At 49.1% G+C, this 27,612-nt stretch overlaps 1 protein-coding gene across 2 annotated transcripts in view; it reads left to right on the forward strand.

The window, feature by feature from the left end:
- Positions 1–525: 525 nt before the first annotated feature.
- LOC119934250 (c-Maf inducing protein) overlaps positions 526–27,612 on the forward strand; it is a 318,415-nt gene continuing 291,328 nt past the window's right edge. For both annotated transcript variants that reach the window (XM_038753682.1, XM_038753683.1), the window contains exon 1: positions 526–1,437. In XM_038753682.1, coding sequence (XP_038609610.1) covers positions 1,141–1,437 — 297 coding nt within the window. In that variant the 5' untranslated portion in view covers positions 526–1,140. The remainder of the gene's footprint in view (positions 1,438–27,612) is intronic.

Below are 27,612 nucleotides of genomic sequence, written 5' to 3' on the forward strand. Positions count from 1 at the left end.
CCACTCCCTCTCAGCCTCACCCAATCAGCGCCAACCTCCCCCCGGCCCCGCCCAATCAGCCCCACCCTCCCCCCGGCCCCGCCCACGCCACTCCCCCACCCGACCCCGCCCACCCTCCCGGGCCCCACCCAATCAGCGCCCACCTTCCCCCCGGCCCCGCCCAATCAGCCCCACCCTTCAGCCGGGCAGTGGGCGGAGGCGCGTGCGCAGCGCCCCCGTCTTTCCAGCCCCAGCAGCCGTCGTGTCCCCGGATCCCCGCCCCCCGCCCCCCGCCCCCCCAAACGCTTCCTCCAGCTCCCCAAATCCCCCCTCCCGATCCCTCCCTGTCCCCCCGCCCGCCGTCCATCCCGTCCATCCTCCTCTGCCCCCCGTCCCCTTTCGGGACGCCGGCCGACGGGGAACCCGACGGCGGGTCGGGCGGCCACTCCCGCTGCTGCCGCCGCTCCTCCCGCGCCCCATTGACGTCAGAGGGGGCGGCACGTGACCGCGCGAGGGCCAATCAGAGCGGCCCCGGGGCCGCTTCTGCAATCTCTCCTCAGGGACTCGCTCGCCCCGCGGCCGGACCCCCCTCACATCCCCACATCCTCCACACAAACACACCTCCTCACACTCACACATCCACACACACCACACACACACACAAACACACCTTCCCCCTCCACACCCCCACGCGTCGACACCCGGGGCGAAGCAGCAGAGAGGGAAGAGGAGGAAAAACAAAACAAAAAAAACCCCCAAATTCCCAGCTCATCCGACACAAAGAGATCGCCTTTCCAGTCCACCTCCGTCGTCTCTTCCCCCTCGCCGGGATCCATCGATTCGGAAAACCGTGCACAGTCATGGAGAGCAAGGATTCGGCGAACTAGATCCACTGGGAGGACCGAGGATCAAGGAAGACACCACCCCCCATCCAAAAAAAAAAAGAAAAGAAAACGAGAAAGAAAAGAAAACCCATGGAGAGGGGATTTTCCGAAGACTGAATCGGGAATTTTGCTTTCTCATCTTTTGGGGCTTCATTTTTACACCCCCCCACCTTCCTGGGGGGTGGGGGGGGTGGGATTTTGCACGCTATAGGTCCCCCCCACCCTCTCTCTGCTTCCAATTTTCCTTTTCTCCAGGTGGGAAGGGACCTAATCGGCTATGGATTTTAACAGCAGTGCTGGAGGGGCCAGCGATCACAGGCAGATAGAGGAAACCAAGCCGCTGCTGGGCGAAATGTCTGCAACCGAGGGGAATAAAATGGGTGCTGTTCCTTGCAGAAGGACCCTTCTGCTCTGCAATGGGATGAGGTATAAACTGCTGCAGGAAGGGGACATTCAGGTTTGTGTCATCAGGCACCCCAGGACATTTCTGAGCAAGATCCTCACGTCCAAGTTTCTGAGGAGGTGGGAACCCCATCACTTGACTCTGGCGGATAATAGCCTGGCTTCAGCCACGGTAAGTGTCCCGGCCCCCGTCCTGCGCCAAGGTAGAGCTTTCCAAAAAGGCAAGGTGGCCTTCCATCCTGTCCAGTTGCTCCCCGAAAGCCGGGGGGGCTTCCCGTGCTTTTTGGGGGGGGGGCCTGGAATTGTGTTCCATCTGGAAGGCAACCCTGCTGACATCAGTGGGAATGTGCCTGCTCCAAATAGGTGACAGATCCGATTCACACCTTCCCTGTATCAAGACAGAAAATGGGGACATAGACTACCATCTGAAAGGATGAATCTGGAGCTTAGGGAAGACCTTCAGAACCCAGCGATACGCGAATGCGGTTTTTCTTCTTTTTAATATCTTAAAACCTTCACTGGTCACTTGGGCCTCTTTGTTTTTTAATCCCAGTGTTTGTATTCTGAACAGACCAGAAACCTGAAGCAGAGCCGTAGGGAACTGGTGATTGCTACCTGGTTTAGGTTTGATTTCGGCCGTTCCCCGTGGAGCAGAACTGGCGGTTCAGATTTTAGCTGGTGCTGAGGAATAACTTCTAGAACGACAGTCTTGTTAAATGAAAGAAGCATTTCCTCCCCCCCCACCCCCCACAACGGATTGTTGAAGGAAGATATGTTTTCTGTTTAAAAATCCGTCACAGTTTGGTTGTGTGGAAGGTAGGATGGGGTCCCTGGTTTGACTTTTCCACTATTTTCTGAAAACCCCCCCACCAGAATGACCCAGCGGATTCAGTGCCGTTTGATTACGTTTTCCAAGAAGTGGGGTTTCGCGTTATCGGTGTAATGGTTGAGAAACGTTGAGAATCGGATTAAGAGGATCGAGTGGACCTGCTTTTAAAACTGAAATCTGCACAGGATGACTGGTGTATCAGTTGCGAGGAAGAGTGCTCGTGTGGGGTCGTGAGAGAAGAGGGAACTGGATGCTTTTTGAAAAAATGTCGAAACAAGAGACCGTGGTTAGGGAAAGGACCGTGGAAACACCATCTCTGGTCTGGGCCTTGTTTTGGATTTTGATCTTGAGCTTGCATTCTCATAAAATATATCCGCTCGATTGGTTAGAAAAAACGGTCTCTCCAGTGACCGATTATTTTCAGTGAGGATTCTGAAGAGAATCAGATCAACCTTAGTAACACCAACGACCAAAAGAGAGCATGACCACAGTGTTATTTTTACCACAAGGTATCGTGCAGGCGTACGTACATAACTCCTGTTTGTATAGCCAAATATTGGTACTGTACCCACAGTATAAATAGGCCATGCATTTATTGGTTTATAGAGTCCTAGTGTGTATTTAATGTGATAAAGGAGGAAAAGCATGATCCCGCCTTTGGACTCAGGAAATTGGACCCTATTCTTCAAACTGGAGTAGAATATCAGGCGTATGAAAACTTTCCATTGTTTTTTGTTTGAGGTTTGAATGAACCCCTGTTTGCACTGGTTGCAGGTGCATTGGCAATATGGCCCCATTTTCAAGTCGCTTCTCACCCCAAATACGTAGTCCAAGCCCTTAGTACAGTGCTCGGCACACAGTAAGTGCTCAATAAATACAATCTGATACTTTCCCACTGGTCTTTGGATACATTTGATACCGTGGCACGCAAGAATGCTGATTTCAATTAATTGGCCTCCAGATGATATTGTTCAACGCAAGGAAGCGTTGTCTTTGAGTGCCATGTTTGACGTGTCTCAGCCAACTGAGCAGGCTGATATTTTTGACTTCCCCAGATTTCGTGCCCGTCTCTTGAGTAAGCTACATTTACAGGTGGATGAAAAGAGCTTTGGGTAACCCTCCCCAAAGGGTAAAGAAAGTGGGGTAGAAAACGAACCAAGAGACATGAGCATCTTTGCTGGAATACAGGGCACTGCCCCTTCCACTGCCATACCCCCAGTCAATAGAAAGCTGTGTTTCGCCATCGATATGCCCCATCCCCAAATAAGAGCCCTTAAAAAGCGGACATCGCAAGCCAAAGAACTGAGCTCCACAAGAGGTGTGTTTCAGGGGAAAGGAAAGGAGAAGAAAAAGGCACCAATCACTCATGGAAAAAAACGAAATGTTTATAAAGTGGGTGGACCGGAGAACAGAGCATGTGGCAATACATGCACATTATCTGCATGATTGGGGCCTAAAAATACACGTGGATTGGAATTAAGTGCCTGCTTTGGAGGAAAGAAACCCCACCCCCTCACCTGGAATGTCAGGACAATTGAGCCGAAGAGCATTTTCAGGCCTGAATTTTTCAGAGAACCTGTTTGCATCGTCACAGGTATACATGTTTATGGCAAACGTGGGGAAATCCTGCATTGTAGAGAAATGACGGGTGATTTCTAGGAGCTGGGTGTGAAATTGCTGCTCTGAGAAGCGAGCTGTCTTTTGGCATAGCTTTTTCATAAAGGGTTTGGAAACCCTGGAGCAGAAAATATGAAGAATTGTTTTGCACGGTCTGGTCTTTTTTGACCGGAGTCAGTGCTACAGCTGTGTCCTCTTTGTTGGGGATTTTAGGTGGGCGGCTTGCCTATTCATACCTCGAGTTGTTAGAGATGCAGAGAATGGTTCTTTTCTTTAATGGTGGGAGTTGAATATCTGGGCAGAAGACAGGATGTGGCTCTAGACCTAGAATATAAGAAATGTCGCAGTGGCCGCTCGTGGGTGACTTGTTTACCTGTTTAGACTCTGTTGAGGTCTGGCGGGGATAGGAGGCAGGACTTCTGCCTCTCGTGCCCATTAAATTTTGGGTAGGGCATCTCTGCTGTGGGTCCTGTCCAAAATACTGTGTTATTCAGAAACGAGTATTAGATTCATCAATCGATGGTATTTTCCGAGCGTTTACCATGTGCAGAGCACCGTTCTAAGCGCCTGGGAGAGTACGGGACAACAGAACTGGCAGACGTGTTCCCTGCCCACACCAAACTCACAGTCTAGAGGACTGGATTAAATGCAATAAAGCTGAATTCTGGTGCAATTTTAGATGGATTCTGAGCTTAAAAAAAGTGTTGTCAGTCCTCTAACAGGCCTATAGAAACTCCCTCTTTCTCCCCCTACATTTCAGATGGTTTGCTCCCCAGTCTTTGAGGATATTTAGGAGTTGGTTGTATTTCTGAAGTGCAAGCGGGTTTTTCCCCCTACCATCTGTGTTTTAGAGCTATTTAGGAAAGGAAGCGCCGAGCCACTCCAATTTATCATTCCCCGTTCTTGGGGTAGGGCAACCTTTGATGGCCATTTTGTTAAGCCTGGTTGTTGGTGTTTTGCTCTTCCACTGCTGGTTTACTAATTGCATTGCATACCGGACTGTTTGGTTATTGACTTGGTGGTGAATGTGCAGATTTGCTGACTGCTGCCATTTCAAACTTTTCATGGAGGTAGCCCCCCCCCCCCCTTTTTTAAAGCCAAGCTGGGTCATGAAAATACAATTGTTTTTATCTGAAAAAAACATAAAATATGAAATGGAAATATGAGGAATTGTTTTGCAGTCTGTGTTTGCAGTACGTTTTCCCCATCTGTGACTAGATGGTTGATGAAGAGAATAAAAAAAACAATGGTATTTGTTAAGTACTTACTGCTTGCCAAACACTGCTCAAAGCACTAGGGTAGTAGATACATGATAATCAGATAGAGTCCTTGTCCCACCTGGGGCTGATGATCTGAGAGGGAGGGAGGACAGGTATTTAATCTTCAAATTCCCTGCCCACAACGAGGTGAGGAAACTGAGGCCCAGAAAAATTGAGTGACTTGTCCAAAGTCACACAACAGGCAAGTGGCAGAGTCAGGATTAGGACCCAAGTGCTCCAGCTTCCAGACCTGGGTCTTTTCCACTTTTTCCTAAGCTTTTTCCGCCAGGCCAGGCGGCCCCCCAAGAACGGTTGGCTGATCTGTTTTTCAGCCCTGTAACTCGTGACAGTCCCAGCCATACCTCGGTTTTAATGGGCAGTGGCTGCTGACTCCAGTGGGATTTATGGATCAGTGTTTACCAGCGGAACATTATTTTTGCTGTGCACCGTAGTCATCCCTAAGTCCAGAACCAGAATCAGTGCCGACTTTGCTTGGCTCCTTGGATGTGACTTTGTACGTACAACTGACTTCTTTCTTCTGGGTGGGGCAAGAGCGTTCCTCTGGTCTGGGCCAGCCCGATGGAGAGCATTTCTCCCCCAAGATGGATAGCCAGTGAGGTGTCACCGCACGGGTAATCGCCGGCCGGGCCCGGCACCCGGCTCTTCCTCGTGGTCGGCCTCGGCCCTACCCTCTTGGATCCCACCCGTCGGAGCGCGGTGGCCCCTTCCGAGAGCCACTCCGTTCGTGCCCGAGGGCCCGAGGAAGTGACCGGCCCCAAGTCAGTCTCTCAGATTCCCTTGGTTCCCTTGGGCGGAAGCTGCGGAGGGGCCTCTCCCTCTTTGTGCCGAGGAAGGCTCGGCCCTGTTCTGTTTGTGTTCGAAGGGAGATCCCTCTAACCGTGGAAACATCGATCACCTGGATACGAGTCCCTGTGTTGGAGAGAGCTGACACTCTCTTGCCCTGCAAAACCTCGTTCAGAGACTCGCTGAGGGGCAGGAGGAAGCTGCCCTTTGTTCGGGAAACTAGGACAGGTAGAAAGGAGAAGTTACCGAGGCCATTTAGAACTGTGTTATGCTAGTTTATGATCTGCGTGCACACACGCGGAGCTGCACAGTAGGGGACACACACGTACACACACAGTCCCCCCTGCACAGTTTGAAGACATTTTCTCCACCCCGATTGGAAGTTTGATTGCAACTTGTGTCTGGAAACGAAGTCTTCGTGGGGTTAGGTTAGCTCTTTTGTTCACTCTTTTCTAGCCACCTTCCTCTGTGCGTATATAATTAGGAAAGTCAGAGTGGACTGTGGAAATCTTCATTTTGTTGTCCCTGTGTTTGCTCGTTTTGCCTTTTTTTAAAAACAAAAAATATATAAGCAAACACTGTGACCCAGTTTTGCTGGGGATCTATTCAACCCTTTGTGAATTTTCCTAGTGCTAGAAGTTCCCTTTAATAGCAGTTAGCAAACACTACAGTTTTTATTCAGCTTTTTGTTCAATGCTAGTCGCCACGAGCGGACATTTCCAGAGGCTTGGATTACATTTCTCCGATAAGTACTTGTTTGGGGGAAGATAGGTGATTTTCTCTAAAAAGGAGAAATGCTGCTTGTTTTGTAAATATTCATCACAACTGGTAAATGTTCAGTGGCACCATTTAAGACCCGGACTTGTGGCAAGGGAGAAGACACCCTTCTTGACACCCTTTTCCTTAGCAAAGCGGAGTTGCCCAAAGTGCTAAGCCAATATAATAGTAATAATGAATGATTATGGGACTTGTTAAGCACTTGCTATGTGCCAAACACTTTGGTGGGTACGATCAGATTGGGTTGGACACAATCCCTGTCCCACATGGGGCTCACAGTCTCAATCCCCATTTTACAGGTGAGGTAGCTAGGGCCCAGAGAAGTGAAGTGACTTGCCCACGGTCACACAGCAGACAAGTGGTGGAGTCGGGATTAGAACCCATGACCTTCTGACTCCCAGCTCGGCTCCATCCACTACGCCATACTGCTTCTCACTGCCCCTTACTACTTCTCATATTCATTCATTCATTCAATTGTATTTATTGAGCACTTCCCGTGTGCAGAGCACTATACTAAGCGCTTGGGAAGTACAAGTCGGCAACATATAGAGACGGTCCCTACCCGACAACGGGCTCACAGTCTAGAAGGGAGAGACAGGCAACAAAACAAAACATGTGGACAGGTGTCAAGTCATCAGAATTAATAGAAATAAAGCTAGATGGCCATCATTAACAAAATAAATAGAATAGTAAATATGTACAAGTAAAATAAATAGAGTAATAAATCTGTACAAACATATATACAGGTGCGCTTCTTGGCAGTTTTTTTCTAAACTATCAGGTGATGGAGGATTGACCTCTTTCCGTCCACTGTATATCGTTTTTCTTTTCTGAGCATCTTTTACTCTCATGCATGAGTGTGCTGCTTTGAATGGTACGTATATGTGTGCGAACAGAAAAATAAACCTTTTGGATGAGATTCGGGCCTCCTCTGGGTAGCCGTAGGAGGGTGGGGATACGGGTGTCGGTTGTTGCTGGCTTAATGGACTCCTTTAAACGTTACTGTCACTTCCATCTGGGTGGGTTTTATGGGCAGATTTTCTAAATGGTTCCAGCGAAGGTGATCTAAAACCATTTTCGGCCTGGAATATCTGGATAGTTCTGGCCAAAGGGTACTTGAACTAGATGTTTCTCTCCATTCAGATTTTTGTAAAGGGCTTTTTGCTCCCATGGCAGTTTCACCCCAGTGGTCCGGGCTGGGTGGTGGGGCTCAGCTGAGAGCAAGTCAGTCGATCGTATTTATTGAGTGCTTACTGTACGCGGAGCATTGTACGAAGCGCTTGGGAGAGGATGATGTAACAACGTAACGGAGACACATTCCCTGCCCACAGCGAGCTTACAAGGCTAGAGGAGCAGAGCAAGGATATGATGAGAACTTCAGCCAGCCCCTAGGCAAGGGCTTAGCACACACCACCACCATCCCCAGGCCCGGGGTTCAGCAGGTGGCATACTGGGACCATCAAGCTTGGCACTCCATCCTCTGGCTCGCGGCACAGCTGCTGCCAGCTGTTCCATCTGGGCAGTGCCTTCTCCGGCTTCCCTCAGCCTCCGCCCAAGCATTGGACCCAGTGAGGGGCTCAGAGCTAACGCGTCAACACAACAGCAGGCAGTCTTCTCTTTGTGGTCGAGATCATCTGTCCTGCGTTGGCGACGGCCTTTCCAGCCCCCCTCGCGCCCCTGGGCGGATTTCACCGTCGGACGAAGGCCAGTTCTCCGGGCCAGAGACCTCCCCAAAATACCAGATCGCACCGGCTTTAAAGAGACATTTCCTGAAGCACTTCCCCAAGCAGGGATCAGCTCCCCAAGCCACCGGTTCGTACCCTACCAAAGGATTTGCTCTCTATACGTTGCCAACTTGTACTTCCCAAGCGCTTAGGCCAGTGCTCTGCACACAGTAAGCGCTCAATAAATACGAATGAATGAATGAGAGGCAGTTACTCGCTGGGGCCAGATCATCATTAATTCATTTGATCGTATTTCTTGGGCTCTTACTGTGTGCGGAGCATTGTACTAAGCACTTGGGTGAATGCAGTACAACAATAAACAGACCCGTTCCCTGCCCACAACGACCTTACAGTCTAGAGGGATCAGGGGCCTGGTGTTTGGCCACTGTGCTGAGCTTCCAGGCCGGGGGTTCTGTTTGCCACAAGCGTGGGGCTTCCCCAGCTGGAGCTTCTCTCTGGTTGCTGTGTTTGCCCCAACCTCCATCTCCTTCCCCGCGCTTTCGAGGTTGGCGCATCATGGAGCAGCCCTGCTGAGAAGCAGCGTGGCATAGCAGATAGAGCACGGGCCCTAGAGTCGGAAGGACCTGGCTTCTAATCCCGGCTCTGCCACTTGTGTTCTGGGTGACCTTGGACAAGTCACTTCACTTTTCTGAACCTCAATTACTTCATCATCATCATCATCATCAATCGTATTTATTGAGCTCTTACTGTGTGCAGAGCACTGTACTAAGCGCTTGGGAAGTACAAATTGGCAACATATAGAGACAGTCCCTGCCCAACAGTGGGCTCACAGTCTAAAAGGGGGAGACAGAGAACAAAACCAAACAAACTAACAAAATAAAATAAATAGAATAGGTATGTACAAGTAAAATAAATAAATAAATAGAGTAACAAATATGTACAAACATATATACATATATACAGGTGCTGTGGGGAAGGGAAGGAGGTAAGATGGGGGGATGGAGAAGGGGACGAGGGGGAGAGGAGGGAAGGGGCTCAGTCTGGGAAGGCCTCCTGGAGGAGGTGAGCTCTCAGTAGGGCCTTGAAGGGAGGAAGAGAGCTAGCTTGGCGGATGGGCAGAGGGAGGGCATTCCAGGCCCGGGGGATGACATGGGCCGGGGGTCGATGGCAGGACATCTGTAAAATGGGGATGAAGATTCTGAATCCCATGCGGGACAGGGACCTGTTTACCTTGTATCTACCCCAGCACTTAGAACAGTGCTTGACACGTAGTAAGCACTTAAATACTATCGCTGTTATCTTCGCGTTGGCTTGTGGCAGCCAGGCGAGGAAGCTCCCTCTCTCCTCATTACGGGTCTTTGTGGGCTGAAAGTGCTTCTCAGAGAGAGTCCATTTGGTTGTCTGCCCCTGTGGGCACGATCAGTGCTCCTAGCTTTACGTTTACAGCGCTGCCTGAGAATGTCCAAAATCACAACCAGAGTTTGGGTCGTAGGGATGATCGAAAGCCCACTAGACCATGAGCCTGCTGTTGGGTAGGGACCGTCTCTATATGTTGCCAACTTGTACTTCCCAAGCGCTTAGTACAGTTGCTCTGCACACAGTAAGCGCTCAATAAATACGATTGAATGAATGAAAGCCCCCCTGAGCAGAGTAGGTGGCGTGGAATGAGCATTTTAGAAGACAAGTCGTTGGCTGCGTGAGAACAGTAATCATTCTAACTAGGAAACCTGGTGACACATATGACACCTCTGCCCCAACCAGGGTGGAATAAAGACAGAATCTCTGTCAGAGTTCTGAAAGAGATAGTAAGGATTAAAATTCTGGAGGCAATCATAATTCTTAGAAGCTTTCTCTAAAGAAGAGTTTCTCTCAACTCTGTTGTATTGTACTCTCCCAAGTGTGCTCTGCACATAGTAAGCGCTTGATAAATGCCATTGACTCAGGGTCTAAATAAGACCTGAGCTGATCCATCAGGGCCCGGATAGGGGGATACCTGCCTTGATTAGAAATAGAGAGGTTGGGTTTTTATAGTTGGCTTTTGCCTGCCGACTGTGAGCACCTAAAACAAGTGTCTCCCACTGGGTAAGTAGGTAGGTGCCCATCTGGTCATAGGTAGGTGCCCGTTTGGATGGGGTAGGGGGCCTGTGTTGGGGGAAAAGGAGGGGCACGGCCAGGACTTCCAACTCCGGTAGCTGCAGCCCTGGCACCCGGGGAACCCGGTGCTTTGGGTTCCTCCAGCCCCTAACCGATGGGCCATCAGGAAAAGCTTGGGATGAGCGGAACCGCTCGACCTCACTGCTTCTGTGTGCAGTTCGCTTCAGCCTGCGGAACAACTGGGAACTGAACCGGGCCGGTTTGGGGAAGTGGCCCACAGAGGATCGCCCCAGGAAGTCCAGTTGGTCGCTCAACAACTGTGGAAAGTGTGCTGTGAGCAGAGTACTGTGGGGACCTAGGCGGGAATAATGAGGCACGGTCTCCGTCCTCCAGTAGCTTCCAGGCAGATTCAGACCGTGGAAACGATAACCAACTACAGAAGGAAAGTGGCCTAGCTCTCTGTCAATTTCCCCCGAAGCCCCGGAGCGGGGTCCGACACCAACCTTTCTTCCCCCCGTCCCCCAATTCAGTTGACGGGGACCTGTGGAGCGTGGGTGGGCGGAGGATAAGAATACAAAATCACAAAATGGGCATTCTTAACTGCCAAATCCCTCAACATCAGGACCAGGGGAGCCCAGGAAAGCTCGAAAGAGGCAGGTTTGAGACAAACAAAAGGAAACACTTCTCCCCAGCAGGTAGTCTGGATGTGGAATCTGTATTGGGAGGGGAAAAAAAAATCAGCAAGTTCCAAGAGGGCTCAGATGAATTCATGGACAACCGGGACGTTAGCCCAAAGAAAGGATACGACAGATTCATGGGCAGTAAGTTCGTGGTGGGATACTCGAGGAAAAAGTAGGGACATTATCCTCCACCGTGAGCGAAGTTGGATGTCACCTCGATTCTCCCAGAGTCCTTGGGTGATACTGTTGGAAACTGATGCTGGGCTCAGTGGACCATTGTCGTGACCCGATATAGCAAGGCTTAGGCGCGCCTATAAATTTTAATCAACTTGAGTCTGTGTCTTGTTTACAGCCTCTGCATCAGTTTCATTTGGCCACCTGCGTAATCATTTTAGCTGTTAATGTGAGAGCTTAAAAATCAAATATTCACCTTGACCAAACCCCGGCTTAGGGGTTTTCAGCGAGTACGAGGAATATGTAAATGAAGAACCACCTCTTTCTTTCTCCTGCTTTGTTGATTGAATTAAACTTGGGTTTTACCAGTGAAAAAGGGTGCTTTGGTTGTAATCGGACACTTTGCCGCAATTTTAAAAGCTCTCAAAACGCCTCGGGACCAGGACTTTGTTTCCTCCCTGCCTTCTGTGTTACCTTTCCTCCCCCTTGTGACCCTCCCCTCCCAGAACTCACAAGAATCCAAGGCCCTAGGGGACAGAAGTCGGGGGTCTCCCTAATAATAATAATAATAATGATAATAATAATAATAGCATTTATTAAGCGCTTACTATGTGTGAAGCACTGTTCTAAGCGCTGGGGAGGTTACAAGGTGATCAGGTTGTCCCATGGGGGGCTCACAGTCGTAATCCCCATTTTACAGATGAGATAACTGAGGCCCAGAGAAGTTAAGTGACTTGCCCAAAGCCACACAGCTGACAACTGGTGGAGCCGGGATTTGAACCTGTGACCTCTGACTCCAAAGCCCGGGTTTTTTCCACTGAGCCATGCTGCTTCTCTTGTCAGCTGTGTGACTATGGGCAAGTCACTTAACTTTTCTGGGCCTCAGTTCCCTCACCTGTAAAATGGGGCTTAAGACTGTGAGCCCCCCATGGGGCAACCTGATCACCTTGTAACCCCTGCCAACGCATAGAACAGTGCTTTGCACATAGTAAGCACTTAATAAATGCCATTATTATTATTATTGTTCTTATTCTGGGGCTGGGAGTCAGAAGGACCGGATTCTAGTCCCGGCACCACCACTTGTCTGCTGTGTATTCATTCATTCATTCAGTCGTATTTATTGAACGCTTACTGTGTGCAGAGCACTGTACTAAGCGCTTGGGAAGTACAAGTTGGCAACATATAGAGACGGTCCCTACCCAACAGTGGGCTCACAACCTTGGACAAGTCACTTCAGTCACTTGGACAAGGGCCTCGGTTCCCTCATCTGTAAAATGGGGATTAAGGTTGTGAGCCCCGTATGGGACAGGGACTGTGTTCAACCTAATGAACTTGAGTCAACCCCAGTGCTTGCTATGTGTCTGGCACATAGTAAGTGCTTAAAACAGACCATTTTTTTTTAAAAAGGGAGCTGACAGTCTAGAGGGGGCGAGAAAGCCTGAGGGTGTTTGTTCTGAGTTTGTGAGGAATTCATCATCATCATCAATCATATTTTTTGAGCGCTTACTGTGTGCAGAGCACTGTACTAAGCACTTGGGAAGTACAAGTTGGCAACATATAGAGACAGTCCCTACCCAACAGTGGGCTCACAGTCTGAAAGGGGGAGACAGAGAACAAAACCAAACATACTAACAAAATAAAATAAATAGAATAGATGTGTACAAGTAAAATAAATAAATAAATAAATAGAGTAATAAATACGTGCAAGCATATATACAGGTGCTGTGGGGAAGGAATTGCCTTGGCCCTTGAGCTAGGGAGGCTTCTAGCTGTTTGAGCCCTGGGGTAGATGTGTATTTGCTTGGAAGAAAATGTCTTGCTCTGTCAAAACAGCAGCCCCGGAGCACAAGAGCAAACCCGGGCCCACCTGGCCATTTGGGGTAGGGAGGTTTGGGGGATGCCATTTGGCCTCCTGCCTTCCTGGCAAGTCTTCTGGGCGGCACAAGAGCTGCAGCTGTTGCCCTCATGACAACTGCCACGCGCCTCTCGGTAAGGCATTTCGGAATAGCCGCTGCAGCTGGCAACGGTGGAGGCCGCCGGCCCGCCAGCCGGGCGGGTTTGGACCGCGGGCCGTCCCCCCCCTCGAGATCCGCAAGACGGTTTTGCTTGTGTCCTCCCAAAGGCCGGGGGGGGGACAATTGAGCTGGCGGGCAGCTCAGCGATCAAGGCCCCGAATAGGGCCCGCTCCTCCCAGGTGGCTTTCTTCTAGCGGGTGTGGCTGTCTTAGACCCAGCCACTTGGTAGTGTTCCAGGTTTGCGTTGTCGAAGAAGGGGAATTGCATCGCTACAAAAAGAAAAGCAATGGTGAGGACGAAGATGTGACCCTGAAAACCCATTTGGCCGATTCCATCCAAAGTAGAGTCCCAAGTCGTTGTACTGACTTTTAAAGACCGGGGCCCGGAGCCAAGGTGCCCGACCCGACAGACACCTGAGAAGACGTTCCTCATCGCCACAGCCTTGGGTCTGCCTGGCCCAAGTGGCGCGGTTTCTCCCTCTTTTCCGTCTCCCTTGAGCACAGATGCCACGTACGTTGAGACAAAAGTCTAAGGAGTCATTAGGCTGAGCATCACATCCTGAACAATCAAGTTGAACTTGAAACATAATACACGATGACATTGGAATTTTAGTGGGCGGATTTGTCGAAAAGTGATCTGGTTCCGATTTTACAACCAAAATAGGGAGACGTTAGAAAAATCACCAACATTTAGGATGAGCACGGATTGTCCTCAATCCAGGCGCTCCGTAGTATTTACCGAGCACCCACCGAATGCAAAACGCTGTACCAAGCTCCTGATGTTACAGTCTAGTTGCGGGGAGACAGACGCTGAAGTAATTTACATTTAGGAGGAAGAAGGAGAAGTGAGTTAGTGCTTTAATAGATTTTTGTACATCCTGGGAGATGCCCTCCCTGGCCGGCGGTCTCGAAATCAGGTTTAGCCTGAAGAGATGCAAACCGAGAAGAAGCGGGGACTGACCGTTAAGGAAGGACAGGTGACCCCACTCTAATACAGAACTGAAGTGCCCCCCACCCCAGTGACTCCAAGAGACAAGACGGGGACTCGATCGCTGCCTTGGGCAGATGGAGCCATTTTATGGGCTCCCTTCAGCTTTCAAGAGCAGGGCTCAGGAAATAAGATTTTGATCTCGGCAAATGCGATTTCCAACCCAGAATTGAAAGCCATTTATATTTTCTAAATGATATTCTCCCTGACACATCCACCGAAACCGAATTGTAGCTGCTGACCCAAGAGTACAAATGGGGGAAAAACTCATCTCCTACCTCTGGCCTGGAATGCCCTCCCTCCTCAAATCCGCCAAACAATCACGCTTCCCCCGGCTTCAGAGCCCTACTGGAGGCTCATCTCCTCTAAGAGGCCTTCCCAGACTAAGCCCTCGTTTTCCTCCCTTTACTCTACGCCCCCTTCCCACCCCACGGCACTTGTGCATATATGTACATATCTATAATGCTATTATTTATATTAATGCCTGTTCACTTGTTTTGATTTTTTTTAATGGCATTTGTTAAGCGCTTACTATGTGCAAAGCACTGTTCTAAGTGCTGGGAAGGTTGCAAGGTGATCAGGTTGTCCCATGGGGAGCTCACAGTCTTCCCATTTTACAGGTGAGGGAACTGAGGCACAGAGTAGTGAAGTGACTCGCCCAAAGTCACACAGCTGACAATTGGCGGAGCCAGGATTTGAACCCGTGACCTCTGACTCCAAAGCCCGGGCTCTTTCCACTGAGCCACGCTGCTTCTCTTTTTGATATCTATAATTCTGTTTATTTATACCGATGCTATTGATGCCTGTTTACTTGTTTTTCATTCATTCATTCAATCGTATTTATTGAGCGCTTACTGTGTGCAGAGCACTCTACTAAGCGCTTGGGAAGTACAAAATGATGTCTGTCTCCTCCCATTCTAGACTGTGATCCCATTGTGGGCAGGGATTGTCTCTCTTTGTTGCTGAATTGTACTTTTCAAGCACTTAGTACAGTGCTCTGCACACAGTAAGCGCTCAATAAATGCGATCGAATGAATTCATTCGTTTTGTGGGGGGGATTTATTTTTCAGTTTGTGAAGCCATGCTGCTGTTTCTGTTGTTTCCCTTGGCACAGGGGCATATAACTTCTAGACTGTGAGCCTGCTGTTGGGTAGGGACCATCTCTATATGTTGCCAACTTGGACTTCCCCTTCTTTCAATCAATCAATCGTATTTATTGAGCGCTTACTGTGTGCAGAGCACTGTACTAAGCGCTTGGGAAGTCCAAGTTGGCAACGTATAGAGCCGGTCTCTACCAAACAGCGGGCTAACAGTCTAGAAGGGGGAGACAGAGAACAAAACCAAACATGTTAACAAAATAAAATAAATAGAATAGATATGTACAAGTAAAATGAATCAATAAATAGAGTAATAAATCTGTAGAAACATATATTCATTCATCCAGTCGTATTTATTGAGCGCTTACTGTGTGCAGAGCACTGTACTAAGCGCTCGGGAAGTACAAGTTGGTAACATATAGAGACGGTCCCTACCCAACAGTGGGCTCACAATCTAGAAGGGGGAGACAGACAACAAAACATATTAACAAAATAAAATAAATATGTACAAATAAATAAATAAAGAGCCCGGGCTTGGGAATCAGAGGTCATGGGTTCAAATCCCAGCTCCGCCAACTGTCAGCTGGGTGACTGTGGGCCAGTCACTTCACTTCTCCAGGCCTCAGTTCCCTCATCCTTTCCGCCGCAAACATGGCATCGCCCTCCTTGAATTCCGGGAAGACGTGACCTTCGACCTTCATGATTTGGTAGGTGTCCTGATATATACATATATACAGGTGCTGTGGGGAAGGGAAGGAGGTAAGGCGGTGGGGGGGAGGAAACTGTGAGCCCACTGTTGGGTAGGGACCGTCTCTCTGTGTTGCCTACTTGTACTTCCCAAGCGCTTAGTACAGTGCTCTGCACACAGTAAGCGCTCAATAAATATGATTGAATGAATGAATGAATGAATGTAGCCTGGGCTTTGATATCGGAGGGAGCTGCAGCTTCCCTCTGGGTGCCCGCACCTTATCAAGGAAAGGACTCGGCTGAAACCTGTTTCCCTCTGAGCCCCGTCAAGCTGGGAACCCATTCAGCCTGCAGGAAGCGGAAGCCCAGTTGCCGTCACGACCGGTGAATTCAGGGCGCTTGTTTGGGCTGCACTTTTGGGTCCTCGGTTACGAGTCGTCGTCGTTTGGCACCGGGACGGGAGGCCGGAGGGCCCAGGGAGTGGTGAGGTGTGGGCAGCTTTGCCGGGTCAGCCCCAGCTTCGTCGGAATCACCGCTGGAGCCCTACTGGAGCTCCCTGGCCACCCAGGTGAGGGAGAGAATGGACAGAGAACTGGACCACGGAATCGGTGGTATTTATTGGGTGCATAATAATAATAATAATAATGATAATGATGATGATGATGGCATTTATTAAGCACCTAGTATGCAAAGCACTGTTCTAAGCACTGGGGAGGTTACAAAGAGGTCACTCTTAATCACAGTTTTAATCCCAGTTTTACCGATGAGGTAACTGAGGCCCAGAGAATAATAATCATAATGATGGCATTTGTTAAGCGCTTACTATGTGCAAAGCAGCGTGGCTCAGTGGAAAGAGCCCGGGCTTGGGAGTCAGAGGTCATGGGTTCGAATGCCGGCTCCGCCACCTGTCTGCTGTGTGACCTTGGGCAAGCCACTTTGCTTCTCTGAGCCTCAGTTCCCTCATCTGTAAAAATGGGGATGAAGACTGGGAGCCCCACGTGGGACAACCTGATCACCTTGCATCCCTCCGGAGCTTAGAACAGTGCTTTGCACATAGTAAGCGCTTAACAAATGGCATCATTATTATTATTATTCTAAGCGCTGGCGGGGGGGATACAAGGTAATTAGGTTGTCCCACGGTGGGGCTCACGGTCTTAATCCCCATTTTACAGATGAGGGAACTAAGGCCCAGTGAAGTGACTAGCCCAAAGTTACACAGATGACAATTGGCGGAGTCGGGATTTGAACCCACGACCTCTGACTCCAAAGCCCGGGCTCTTTCCACTGAGCCACGCTGCTTCTCCTTCATTCAATCGTATTTATTGAGTACTTACTGTGTGCAGAGCACTGTACTAAGCGCTTGGGAAGTACAAGTTGGCAACATATGGCGACGTGCTTCTCACATGGGGCTCAGAGTATTCATCCCGATTTTACGGATGAGATAACCGAGGCCCAGAGAAGTGAAGTGACTTCCCCAAGTTCACACAGCAGTCAAGAGGTGGAGCTGGGATTAGAACCCCGGTGCTTAGGCCACACTGGTTCTCTGGACATGGTCATCACTCTAGCCCTCACTCAATCGTATTTATTGAGCACTTACTGTGTGCAGAGCACTGTACTGAGCGCTTGGGAAGTCCAAGTTGGCAACACATAGAGACGGTCCCTACCCAACAGTGGGCTTACAGTCTAGCCGGGATTTGGAAGCCCGGGGGGCCTGTTGATAATTTGCCAGTGTCCAGTTTTAGAGAGTCCTGCATGGAGAGCTCAATCTGGGCAACTTGATTGTCTTCTAGCTCTCCCAGCGCTTGGTACAGGGCTTGATGCGGAGTCATTGCTTAGCAGATGTCACAATTGTTATTAAGATTATTAACCTGAAATCCAGTAACGCCACTGACTCCCTGGGGAAGCAGAATCAGTTAACCTATAAGTATTTATATTGCCTTTTTTCTCTCTTCCACCTCAGACCTAGTACATCGCTCTACACCCTGAAGCTGCCCTGTTGTGGTGGTGGTGGTGATGATGATGATTTTGGGCTTGTCTCAGGGTAGAGTTTGCAGGCTGAGTTTGACTGCCCGCTCCGCACTTGTCTGCTTTGTGACCTTTGGCAAGTCATGTAACTTCTCTGTGCCTCAGTTCCCTCATCTGCAGTTGGGGATTAAGACCGTGAGACCTATGTGGGACAGGGACTGTGTCCAACCTGCTTATCTTATATCTGCCCCCAGCACTTGGAACAGTGTCTGTCACAAAATAAGCGCTTAGCAAATACCATTAAAAAAAGAAAAGTAAATAGAGCGTCCAGTGAAAGTTAAGGCTCAGGGAATCAGCAGTGGGGGCCGGGGCAGGGACGCAGGGCAGGCAGGGGAACCTCTGTGGAAAAGCCGGGAAATAGTTCATCTGGACGGGAAGGAGGATGTGCCTGCGACCCTGAACCCTGACCACCACCGTCGCCGGAGTCGGGTGGTGACCGCGTCCGCACCGTGCCCCTGGACGTCCCTTGGGGCCCCCGCCGCGCCAGCGAAACAATGGCCGGGAGGCGCAGGGTGCCGCTTGGAGCTTGGGGTTGGCCTCCGCCGCTCAACCTGGCGGCGGTGGTGGACTCGAAGTGGTCACGGCCCGAGGTGGACGTGCCAGCCAGGATGGCTTATTGTGCCACCTTCCAACCCCGGTAGGAGGACTGCCTGGCCCTGACGCATTCCACTTCGGAACCCCTCAGCTCTTTCCCATACAATGTAGAAAAACACCAGATCTGTCAAGGAGCCAGGTATTCGCTAATCAGGGCTGGTTTCCGGCTTTCGGCCGTGTTTTTTCTAACATTCCTGTTTTTCTCCCAACATCACCTCCCCGGTTGGCTCCCGTCGGGGCGTCAGAATCAGCTCAGACGATCAATCCGGGCCAGTCATACCTTCCCAGCAACCGCTTCCCTCCGACAGACGCCCGACCTCCTTGCAGACCTGAGCCATAAGCGGGTCTGGCTTGGAAAGGGCCCATCTGGCCTTTCCTGTGTGGAGCTCATGGGCGTAAACGGTTGTTTCCTGCCACCGATTCTGGGAATTGTGCGGGATGAATAAACTTCGGGAACCTCATTCACGTCCCCCGCAGTATCAGCTCTTCCTGGTTACGGTATCAAGGACCAGAAGGCCAGGTAGCGACAAGAGGCAAAATGGCGTGCACTTTGGAATAATAAAGTATCGGAGAGGAGAAGACGTATTTGCTGTTCTTGGTAGCTGGGAGACATTTCTAGTCAAAGAAGGCTTTTCTGTTTACCGTGCCAAGGTTAAGCGCGAAGGTTGTAATTTCGGTACTTGATTTCATGGGCTGGAAGTCCTGACTGGAGGCTCTTCTTGAATTTTGGAGGCCGCGGAGATAGTCACGCAAATGGCACCGGGGGACGTTCCCAGGAGTCGTTTACAAGAGACGTTCGGGCCAGAGAGAAGGAAAAGTGGCCCTTCTAGACTGTGAGCCCGCTGTTGGGTAGGGACAGTCTCTATACGTTGCCGACTTGTACTTCCCAAGCGCTTAGTACAGTGCTCTGCACACAGTAAATACGATTGAATGAATGAATGAATGAAAAGAAACACTGCCTGATGAGATTAAAAAACAACTTTCTGGATTTCTTTTAAGCAGCCGTTCTTCGGCTGCGGGGTTGTGCCGTAACCGTGAAAATCAGACTCCCAGGGGGGGCACAAATCCAAAGATAAAGCGATCTGCGGCATGCGAGATAGGAACGCAGTAGGAGCCGTTGGACTTTGGGCTCATTCTTGAAATCCTAGTCATAATCTGTTAAATATCAACAGGGGGAATCGGGAAGGGAGTCCGGAGGCCTTACGGAAGGAGAGTTGAGCGGGCTGCTGGCCTGTGTCTTGAAGGGGGACACGTTTCAGGGAGTTAGCATCCTGTGGGGCGATGTCCCTCCGTGAGATTCCTTGGTGATTGGATGAGGGTGTGTCCGGGTTGGAGACCCTGGGGATGGGGAAGTTTCAGAGGGTCAGAGGGGGTGCTTAGGGCCCTGGAATGGGATTTATCCCGGGGAGGCAGAAGTGGTCCTGCAGATGAGGGGTCTCCTGGTGAGAAAGTGAATTCCCCCGGGGCAGACCCCCGCCCCCCCACCGTCCCCAGGATTTGGATATTAACGGGATGGCCGGTGGCACTCTCCTTCCTCTCTCTTCCCTCCTCTTGTCCTTCCTGCCCTTTCCTCTCCTTTTCCTGCCTTCTTCTGGAGCCATGGCCCAATCCCTCCCACTGTTATCCTTGAAAAGGTTCATTCTTGAGAGTTATTTGGAGTCTATTTTATTTTATTTTCTGCACTTGGCCTGCTTTTTCAAATCTGAAAGACCACATGGAGCGGCCGAAGGACGACGGGAGGGGTCTCAAGGAGGGTGGCAGGGCCTGGGCGCCCGGTAACGTGGGAGAGACGGAGTCAAGCTCAGGGAGTCAACCAGTGGTATTTATTGAGCACTTACCGTGTACAGAGCAGAGCACCGTGCTAAGATTCCCGAGGTTGTGCCCCCTCCAGAGCGGCCCAGGGAGAGGAGGGACATGCCCTGATTGAGATTTTAATGGGGGCTCTGCCGGGGTCGTGGCTGTGATTCAGAATGGGGACTCAGTTTCCCCCTGTAGGGTGAACAATCTGTGGCTGAGTATATCAGAACGACCTGGACAGAAGGTAGGACGTTCTCAAGATTGTGTGTCTATGGAGTCGCTGTGGGTCGGAAGCAACTTGACGCCATTTGGAGGTGAACGCCGGCACTTAGAACGGTGGTTGGCACGGAGTAAGTGCTTAACGGATACCGCAGTTGTTATCATTATCGCCCACAAGGCTCTCAGAGACTCCAGGAAGGGGAAGGGAGGGAGCAGGATCCCCGGCCCCCCTCGGACTCTACTGCCCCAACTTAGGGCATCGGTTGTCGCTCGGGGCTCCCCTGGAGCCGGCCGGGGCGCACCCAGATTATGAGGGGTGGGACCAGAGAGGTGGACTGGCTCCCCGGGCTCCACACACCCCAGCCCTAGCCAGCAGACCGATGGTGAACCTGAAATTTCAGTGGGAGGTGATGGTTCTTTCTCCCTGCTTCTTCCTTCTTAGCCACAGGTGGGCCGGGGGGCCCAGGGATGTGGGGAAGTTCCTGTTCCCTTTTAGACTTTTAGACTGTGAGCCCTCTGTTGGGTAGGGACTGTCTCTAGATGTTGCCAATTTGTCCTTCCCAAGCGCTTAGTACAGTGCTCTGCGCATAGTAAGCGCTCAATAAATACGATTGATGATGATGATGTTCTTGAGCTCTTGTGCCCCACCTCCCCACCCCTCTCTTCCCTGGTCACCCGCTGGGGCTCCCAGATAATAATAATGGTAATAATAAAGGTATTTGCTAAGTGCTTCCCTATGTGCCAGGCACTGTACTAAGCACTGGGGTGGATACAAGCAAATAGGGTCGGACACAGTCCCTGTCCCACGTGGGGCTCACAGTCTCAATCCCCATTTTACAAATGAGGTCACTGAGGCACAGAGGTCACACAGCCAAGTGACGGAGCTGGGATTAGAACCCATGACCTCCTGTCTCTCAGGCCCGTGCTCTATCCACCATGCCAAGCTGCTTCTCAATGACTGTGAATCGTCAATTCACATTCAATCATATTTACTGAGCGCATACTGTGTGCAGAGCACTGTACTAAGCGCTTGGGAGAGTACAAAATAACAATAAGCACGTTCCCTGCCAATCCCAGGCTCTGATTTCTGGAATGCCATCGAGACTGGCCCTTGTGCCGGGATGTCTGTCTTGAGAAGAAAATGACTGGTGGTCGGACAGCGATGGGGTACGTGGAGATGACTGCTGAGCCGGATTTTTATTTACACAATTAATTAATTAATGGTAATTATCTATGTGCCAAGCACTGTACTAAGCCCCGGAGTAGGTACAGGCTAATTGTGTTGGACACAGTCTCTCTCCCCCATGGAGCTCAGCTCACAGAGTTAACCCCATCCCCATTTAACAAATGAGGTAACTGAGACACAGAGAAGTACGGGGATTTGCCCAAAGGCACACAGCAGACTGGTGGTAGAGCTGTGTTTCAAACCCAGGTGCTCAGTCTTTGGCCCATGCTTTTTCTATTATTCAGTCATTCATTCAATCGTATTTATTGGGTGCTTACTGTGTGCAGAGCACTGTACTAAGCGCTTGGGAAGTACAAGGCGGCAACATATAGAGACGGTCCCTACCCAACAACGGGCTCGCGGTCAAGAAGGGGGAGACAAACAACAAAACAAGTGTAGCCATTAGGCTACACTGCTTCCCGTGCCTGCCTACTGTGTGTCAAGCACTGTTCTAAGCACCGGGATGGATTCCAGTTAATTCGGCGTCCCACATGGGGCTCACAGTCTAGCCAAGACGGGGAGCGGGTATTGAATTCCCACTTTGCCGTTGAGGAAACTGAGGCCAGTGAAGTGACTTTCCCGGGTCAAACAGCAGGCAAATGGCAGAGGCAGGATTAGAACCCAGGTCCTCTGACCCCCCCCCCAGGCTCGTGCTGCCTCCACTAGGCCACTCCGATTCTCCAGTCCAGTCCTGAAGGCCAACTGATTCGGATGCTACAAAAGTGATCAAAGCATGGTGAAATTAGCCGGAGTCATCCGTAGCACACAGTAACAATTAGAAAGGATTTTAGACTGTGAGCCCACTGTTGGGTAGGGACTGTCTCTATATGTTGCCAATTTGTACTTCCCAAGCGCTTAGTACAGTGCTCTGCACATAGTAAGTGCTCAATAAATACGATTGATGATGATGATGATGATGATGATTTAAAGGGATGCCCATCTACCAGCTCACCCATTTAACACGCAAAGCAGCGAGTCAAAAGTGAATTAATTAAATCCTCAAAATCCTTCCTTAAGTGGCAGATCGCTTAGTACCCTGCAGTCGCCCTCGGTAGATGTTCAGTGGGTAGCGTTGCTACTGCTCTTATTCTCCTGCCCTTTCGTTTGTTTTTAATAATAATAATAATAATAATGACATTTTATTAAGCGCTTACTATGTGCAAAGCACTGTTCTAAGCACTGGGGAGGTTTTGCGTATGGGTTACACGTTTGAGGAACTGTATTTTTGCACTGTTTTATTTTTGCACTGTTTCTTCCTCTGACCGAGTCTGTAGTCACCTTTAGACACAGAGGACGATAAACAAAAAAAGAGAACTGAAAAGTAAGTTGCTTAAACACGTCGGTTCGATTTAGGACTAAGGAAGCAAGGTAAATTATAAATCAGGCAGCCAGGATTCAGCTCATGCTAATTAACCAGGTAACCAACAGGAGAGAGAACAATGACAATAACAATGATGGCATCTATTAAGCGCTTACTGTGTGCAGAGCACTGTTCTGAGCGCTGGGGAGGTTACAAGCTAATCAGGTTGTCCCACAGGGGGCTCACAGTCTTCATCCCCATTTTACAGATGAGGTAACCGAGGCCCAGAGAAGTGAAGTGACTTGTCCAAAGTCACACAGCTGACAGTTGGCGGAGCCGGGATTTGAACCCATGACCTCTGACTCCAAAGCCCGCGATCTTTCCACTGAGCCACGCTGCTTCTCTAAATGCGGATTATTTATTTATTTATTTTACTTGTACATATCTATTCTATTTTATTTTGTTAGTATGTTTGGTTTTGTTCTCTGTCTCCCCCTTTTAGACTGTGAGCCCTCTGTTGGGTAGGGACTGTCTCTCTGTGTTGCCAACTTGTACTTCCCAAGCGCTTAGTACAGTGCTCTGCACACAGTAAGCGCTCAATAAATACGATTGATGATTGCTTCAACATTCACAGCTCTTACATGCATCATCATCATCATCAATCGTATTTATTGAGCGCTTACTGTGTGCAGAGCACTGTACTAAGCGCTTGGGAAGTACAAGTTGGCAACATATAAGTACATATAAGTACATGCAGCAACCACTTTGGCACCAGCTCGATGAAATGGAGCTTTTTGGTGGCGTTATCTCACTTCTCTTCCCCACAGCCGGCTCACTTTTACAAATGTGGCGTTACCCAAGCACTCACTGTATGCTAAGCATTTAGGTGATCACAAAGTTATCAGATCCAAACACAGCCCCTGTCTCGTGTGGGGGTTCAATATGATCTTATCCCCGTTGTACAGATGAGGAAACAGGTCTAGTCAGTCAGTCAATCGTATTTATTGAGTGCTTACTGTGTGCAGAGCACTGTACTAAGCACTTGGGAAGTCCAAGTTGGCAACATAGAGAGACGGTCCCTACCCAACAGTGGGCTCACAGTCTAGAAGGGGGAGACAGAGAACAAAACCAAACACATTAACAAAATAAAATAAATAGAATAGGTATGTACAAGTAAAATAAATAAATAAATAGAGTAACAAATATGTACAAACATATATACATATTGGTCCCTACCCAACAGTGGGCTCACAGTCTAGAATAATAATAATAATAATGATGGCATTTGTTACAAACATATATACAGGTATATACATATATACATGTGTCAAAAAAGACTTGGAGGGGATGGAATGGATCCAGAAACACTCCCATCTTATTATTATGCCATTATTATTACTAGAGAGGTTAAGTGACTTGCCCAAGATCACACAGCAGGCTGATCTTTCATTCATTCATTCACTCACTCGTATTTATTGAGCACTTACTGTGTGCAGAGCACTGTACTAAGAGCTTGGGAAGCCCAAGTTGGCAACATATAGAGACGGTCCCTACCCAACAGTGGGCTCACAGTCTAGAAGGGGGAGACAGAGAACAAAACCAAACACATTAACAAAATAAAATAAACAGAATAGATATGTACAAGTAAAATAAATAAATAAATAGAGTAACAAATATGTACAAACATATATACATATTGGTCCCTACCCAACAGTGGGCTCACAGTCTAGAATAATAATAATAATAATGATGATGGCATTTGTTACAAACATATATACAGGCATATACATAGATACATGTGTCAAAAAAGACTTGGAGGGGATGGAATGGATCCAGAAACACTCCCATCTTATTATTATGCCATTATTATTACTAGAGAGGTTAAGTGACTTGCCCAAGGTCACACAGCAGGCTGATCTTTCATTCATTCATTCACTCATTCACTTACTGTATGCTAAACATTTAGGTGGTCACAAAGTTATCAGGTCCAAACATAGCCCCTGTCTCATATGGGGGTTCAGTATGATCTTATCCCCGTTGTACAGATGAGGAAGCAGGTCTAGTCAGTCAGTCGTATTTATTGAACGCTTAGCACTGTACTAAGCGCTTGGGAAATACAAGTTGGCAACATATAGAGATGGTCCCTACCCCAACTGTGCTGTGTGGCGGATGCTTGTCGTCTAAGCTGTGGGTAGCATTCTCTGCTGTCTTAATTGCAAGAATAAAGATGACATCTCAATACATTTGAGCTCCTGACAAGTCAGGTCACGGATAGATTGTTGGCCCAGATGGTTGGCACGGTCCGGCCTGACTGGGCGAGCCTGGAAAGGACCTTTCCTCTGCTCCTTGCCCTTTGTTCTGGAACCGAGCCGTTGTTTTCAGCCGGTTGTCATGAGCTCCACTTCATCTTTCTTTTTGTTGTTGTTCTTTTTAATTTCCTGAATGCCCAGCTGTCTTTCTGTCCCCGTTTCACAACTTGGCCGAGGGTGGTTTTTTTTTTTTGTCTTTTGCAGAAGTCACAGGAGACAGGAAGGACAAGTCACTTCCTCTGGGGCCGCTTTCGGACTGATCGGGTGCAGTTCTGACACTTTCATTTTGGATGGGGAAGTTTGAAATGAGAGAGGCTTCGGGGGACCTGTTCCCCAGTGAAACTTTGCAAGTGAAGGACTCTTCGGGGTCACTTGGGTTGTGGAGCTTCAGCCTCCGGACTACCTGCAGAAAGATCTTCTAGGCTCGTGTCGAAGGGATTGTAGAGAGAGATGGGGAGTGAGGATAGAAACATTTCTCAACTTGAACTGTCCTTGCTACAGGTTAGGGCAAAACCTTTCTTTCGAGGAGGATTTTTTTTTTTTTATTGCTGAGGAAAGATGAAAGTCACACCTTAGTCACAGGACTTTGTGGCATCTCTTTGGTCCAGTAGTGGTTCCTTATGAAGATCTGCTAATGTCTGAGAATGGCATCTCAAAACCTGTTTTCGTAAGTGCCTCTGACCTCTTCATCCATGTAGGTCTTCTCAATCAATCAATCAATCATATTTATTGAGCGCTTACTGTGTGCAGAGCACTGTACTACGTGCTTGGGAAGTACAAGTTGGCAACACATAGAGATGGTCCCTACCCAACACTTCCCAAGCGCTTAGTACAGTGCTCTGCACACAGTAAGCGCTCAATAAATACGATTGATTGATTGATTGATTGAGAAGGTCTCTACTCTCACGTAAAGCAGAAGAGAGAGAGAGAGAACACGCCAAGTGATAGTTATTCAGTGCTTACTCTGGGCCTTTCACTGTGCTAAGGACTGTGGTAGATTTAAGTTTATCTGATCAGATATAGTCTGTGACCTTGACCAGGCTCACAGTCTAAGTGAAGGAAGAGCAGGTGACAAACAGCCTTATTTTACAGATGAGGAAACAGAGACCCAGAGAGGTTAAGTGTCTTACCTAAGGTTGCTCAGCAGGCCTGTAGCAGAGCAGGGAACTAGAATCATCCTCTGACTCCCAGCCCCAGGCTTCTTCCAGAAAGGAGGACTCCAACAACACTTTTAGGAATGGAGAAAAGTTGGTCCGTCAGCAGCCCGAGAGTTATTTAAAGCAGATGGAGAAACCCAGCCGTTTTTTAAAACAATAAAGAAACGGATGACCCTCATCCTCCTTTTGGGCCTACAACTACCTGGCAATAATTTATAATAATACTTGTCAAATGCTTGCTATGTGCCAATACCGGACTAAATGCTGGGGTAGATAGAAGTTAATCAGGTTGGACGCAGTCCCTGTCCCACCTGGGGCTCACAATCTGAGTAGGATTTAATCCCCATTTTACAGGTGAGGGAACTGAGGCCAGAGAAGTGAAGCGACTTGCCCAAGGCCAACATAGCAGACAGGGGGTGGAGGCAGGATTAGAACTCAAGCCTTTTGACTCTCAGGCCCAGGCTCTTTCCATTCGGCCTCGCTGCTTCTCTGGTGGTACTAAACAATGAAGTGGTTCCGAACGCCCTTGGTGGAAAATTTTGGGCCTACAGCCTCTAAAGGGATGATCCCTATGCTGGTATATCCACTGCTGTCAGAATTAGTGTTGCTAACTATGTGTTTTAAATGTGTGTATGAAATAATAATAATAATAATAATAATAATAATAGTATTTATTAAGTGCTTATCTATGTGCAAAGCACTGTTCTAAGCGCCGGGGAGGTTACAAAGTGATCAGGTTGTCCCACAGAGGGCTCACAGTCTTCATCCCCATTTTCCAGATGAGGTAACTGAGGCCCAGAGAAGTGACGTGACTTGCCCAAAGTCACACAGCTGACAATTGGCAGAGCTGGGATTTGAACCCATGACCTCTGACTCCAAAGCCCGGGCTCTTTCCACTGAGCCATGCGCTTACTATGTCCAACTTGTACTTCCCAAGTGCTTAGTACAGTGCTCTGCACACAGTAAGCGCTCAATAAATACGATTGATTGATTGATTGATTACCAGTCACTATTCT

The sequence above is a fragment of the Tachyglossus aculeatus genome, chromosome 11 (genome assembly GCF_015852505.1).
Source record: "Tachyglossus aculeatus isolate mTacAcu1 chromosome 11, mTacAcu1.pri, whole genome shotgun sequence".
In the NCBI taxonomy this organism is placed as follows: domain Eukaryota; kingdom Metazoa; phylum Chordata; class Mammalia; order Monotremata; family Tachyglossidae; genus Tachyglossus; species Tachyglossus aculeatus.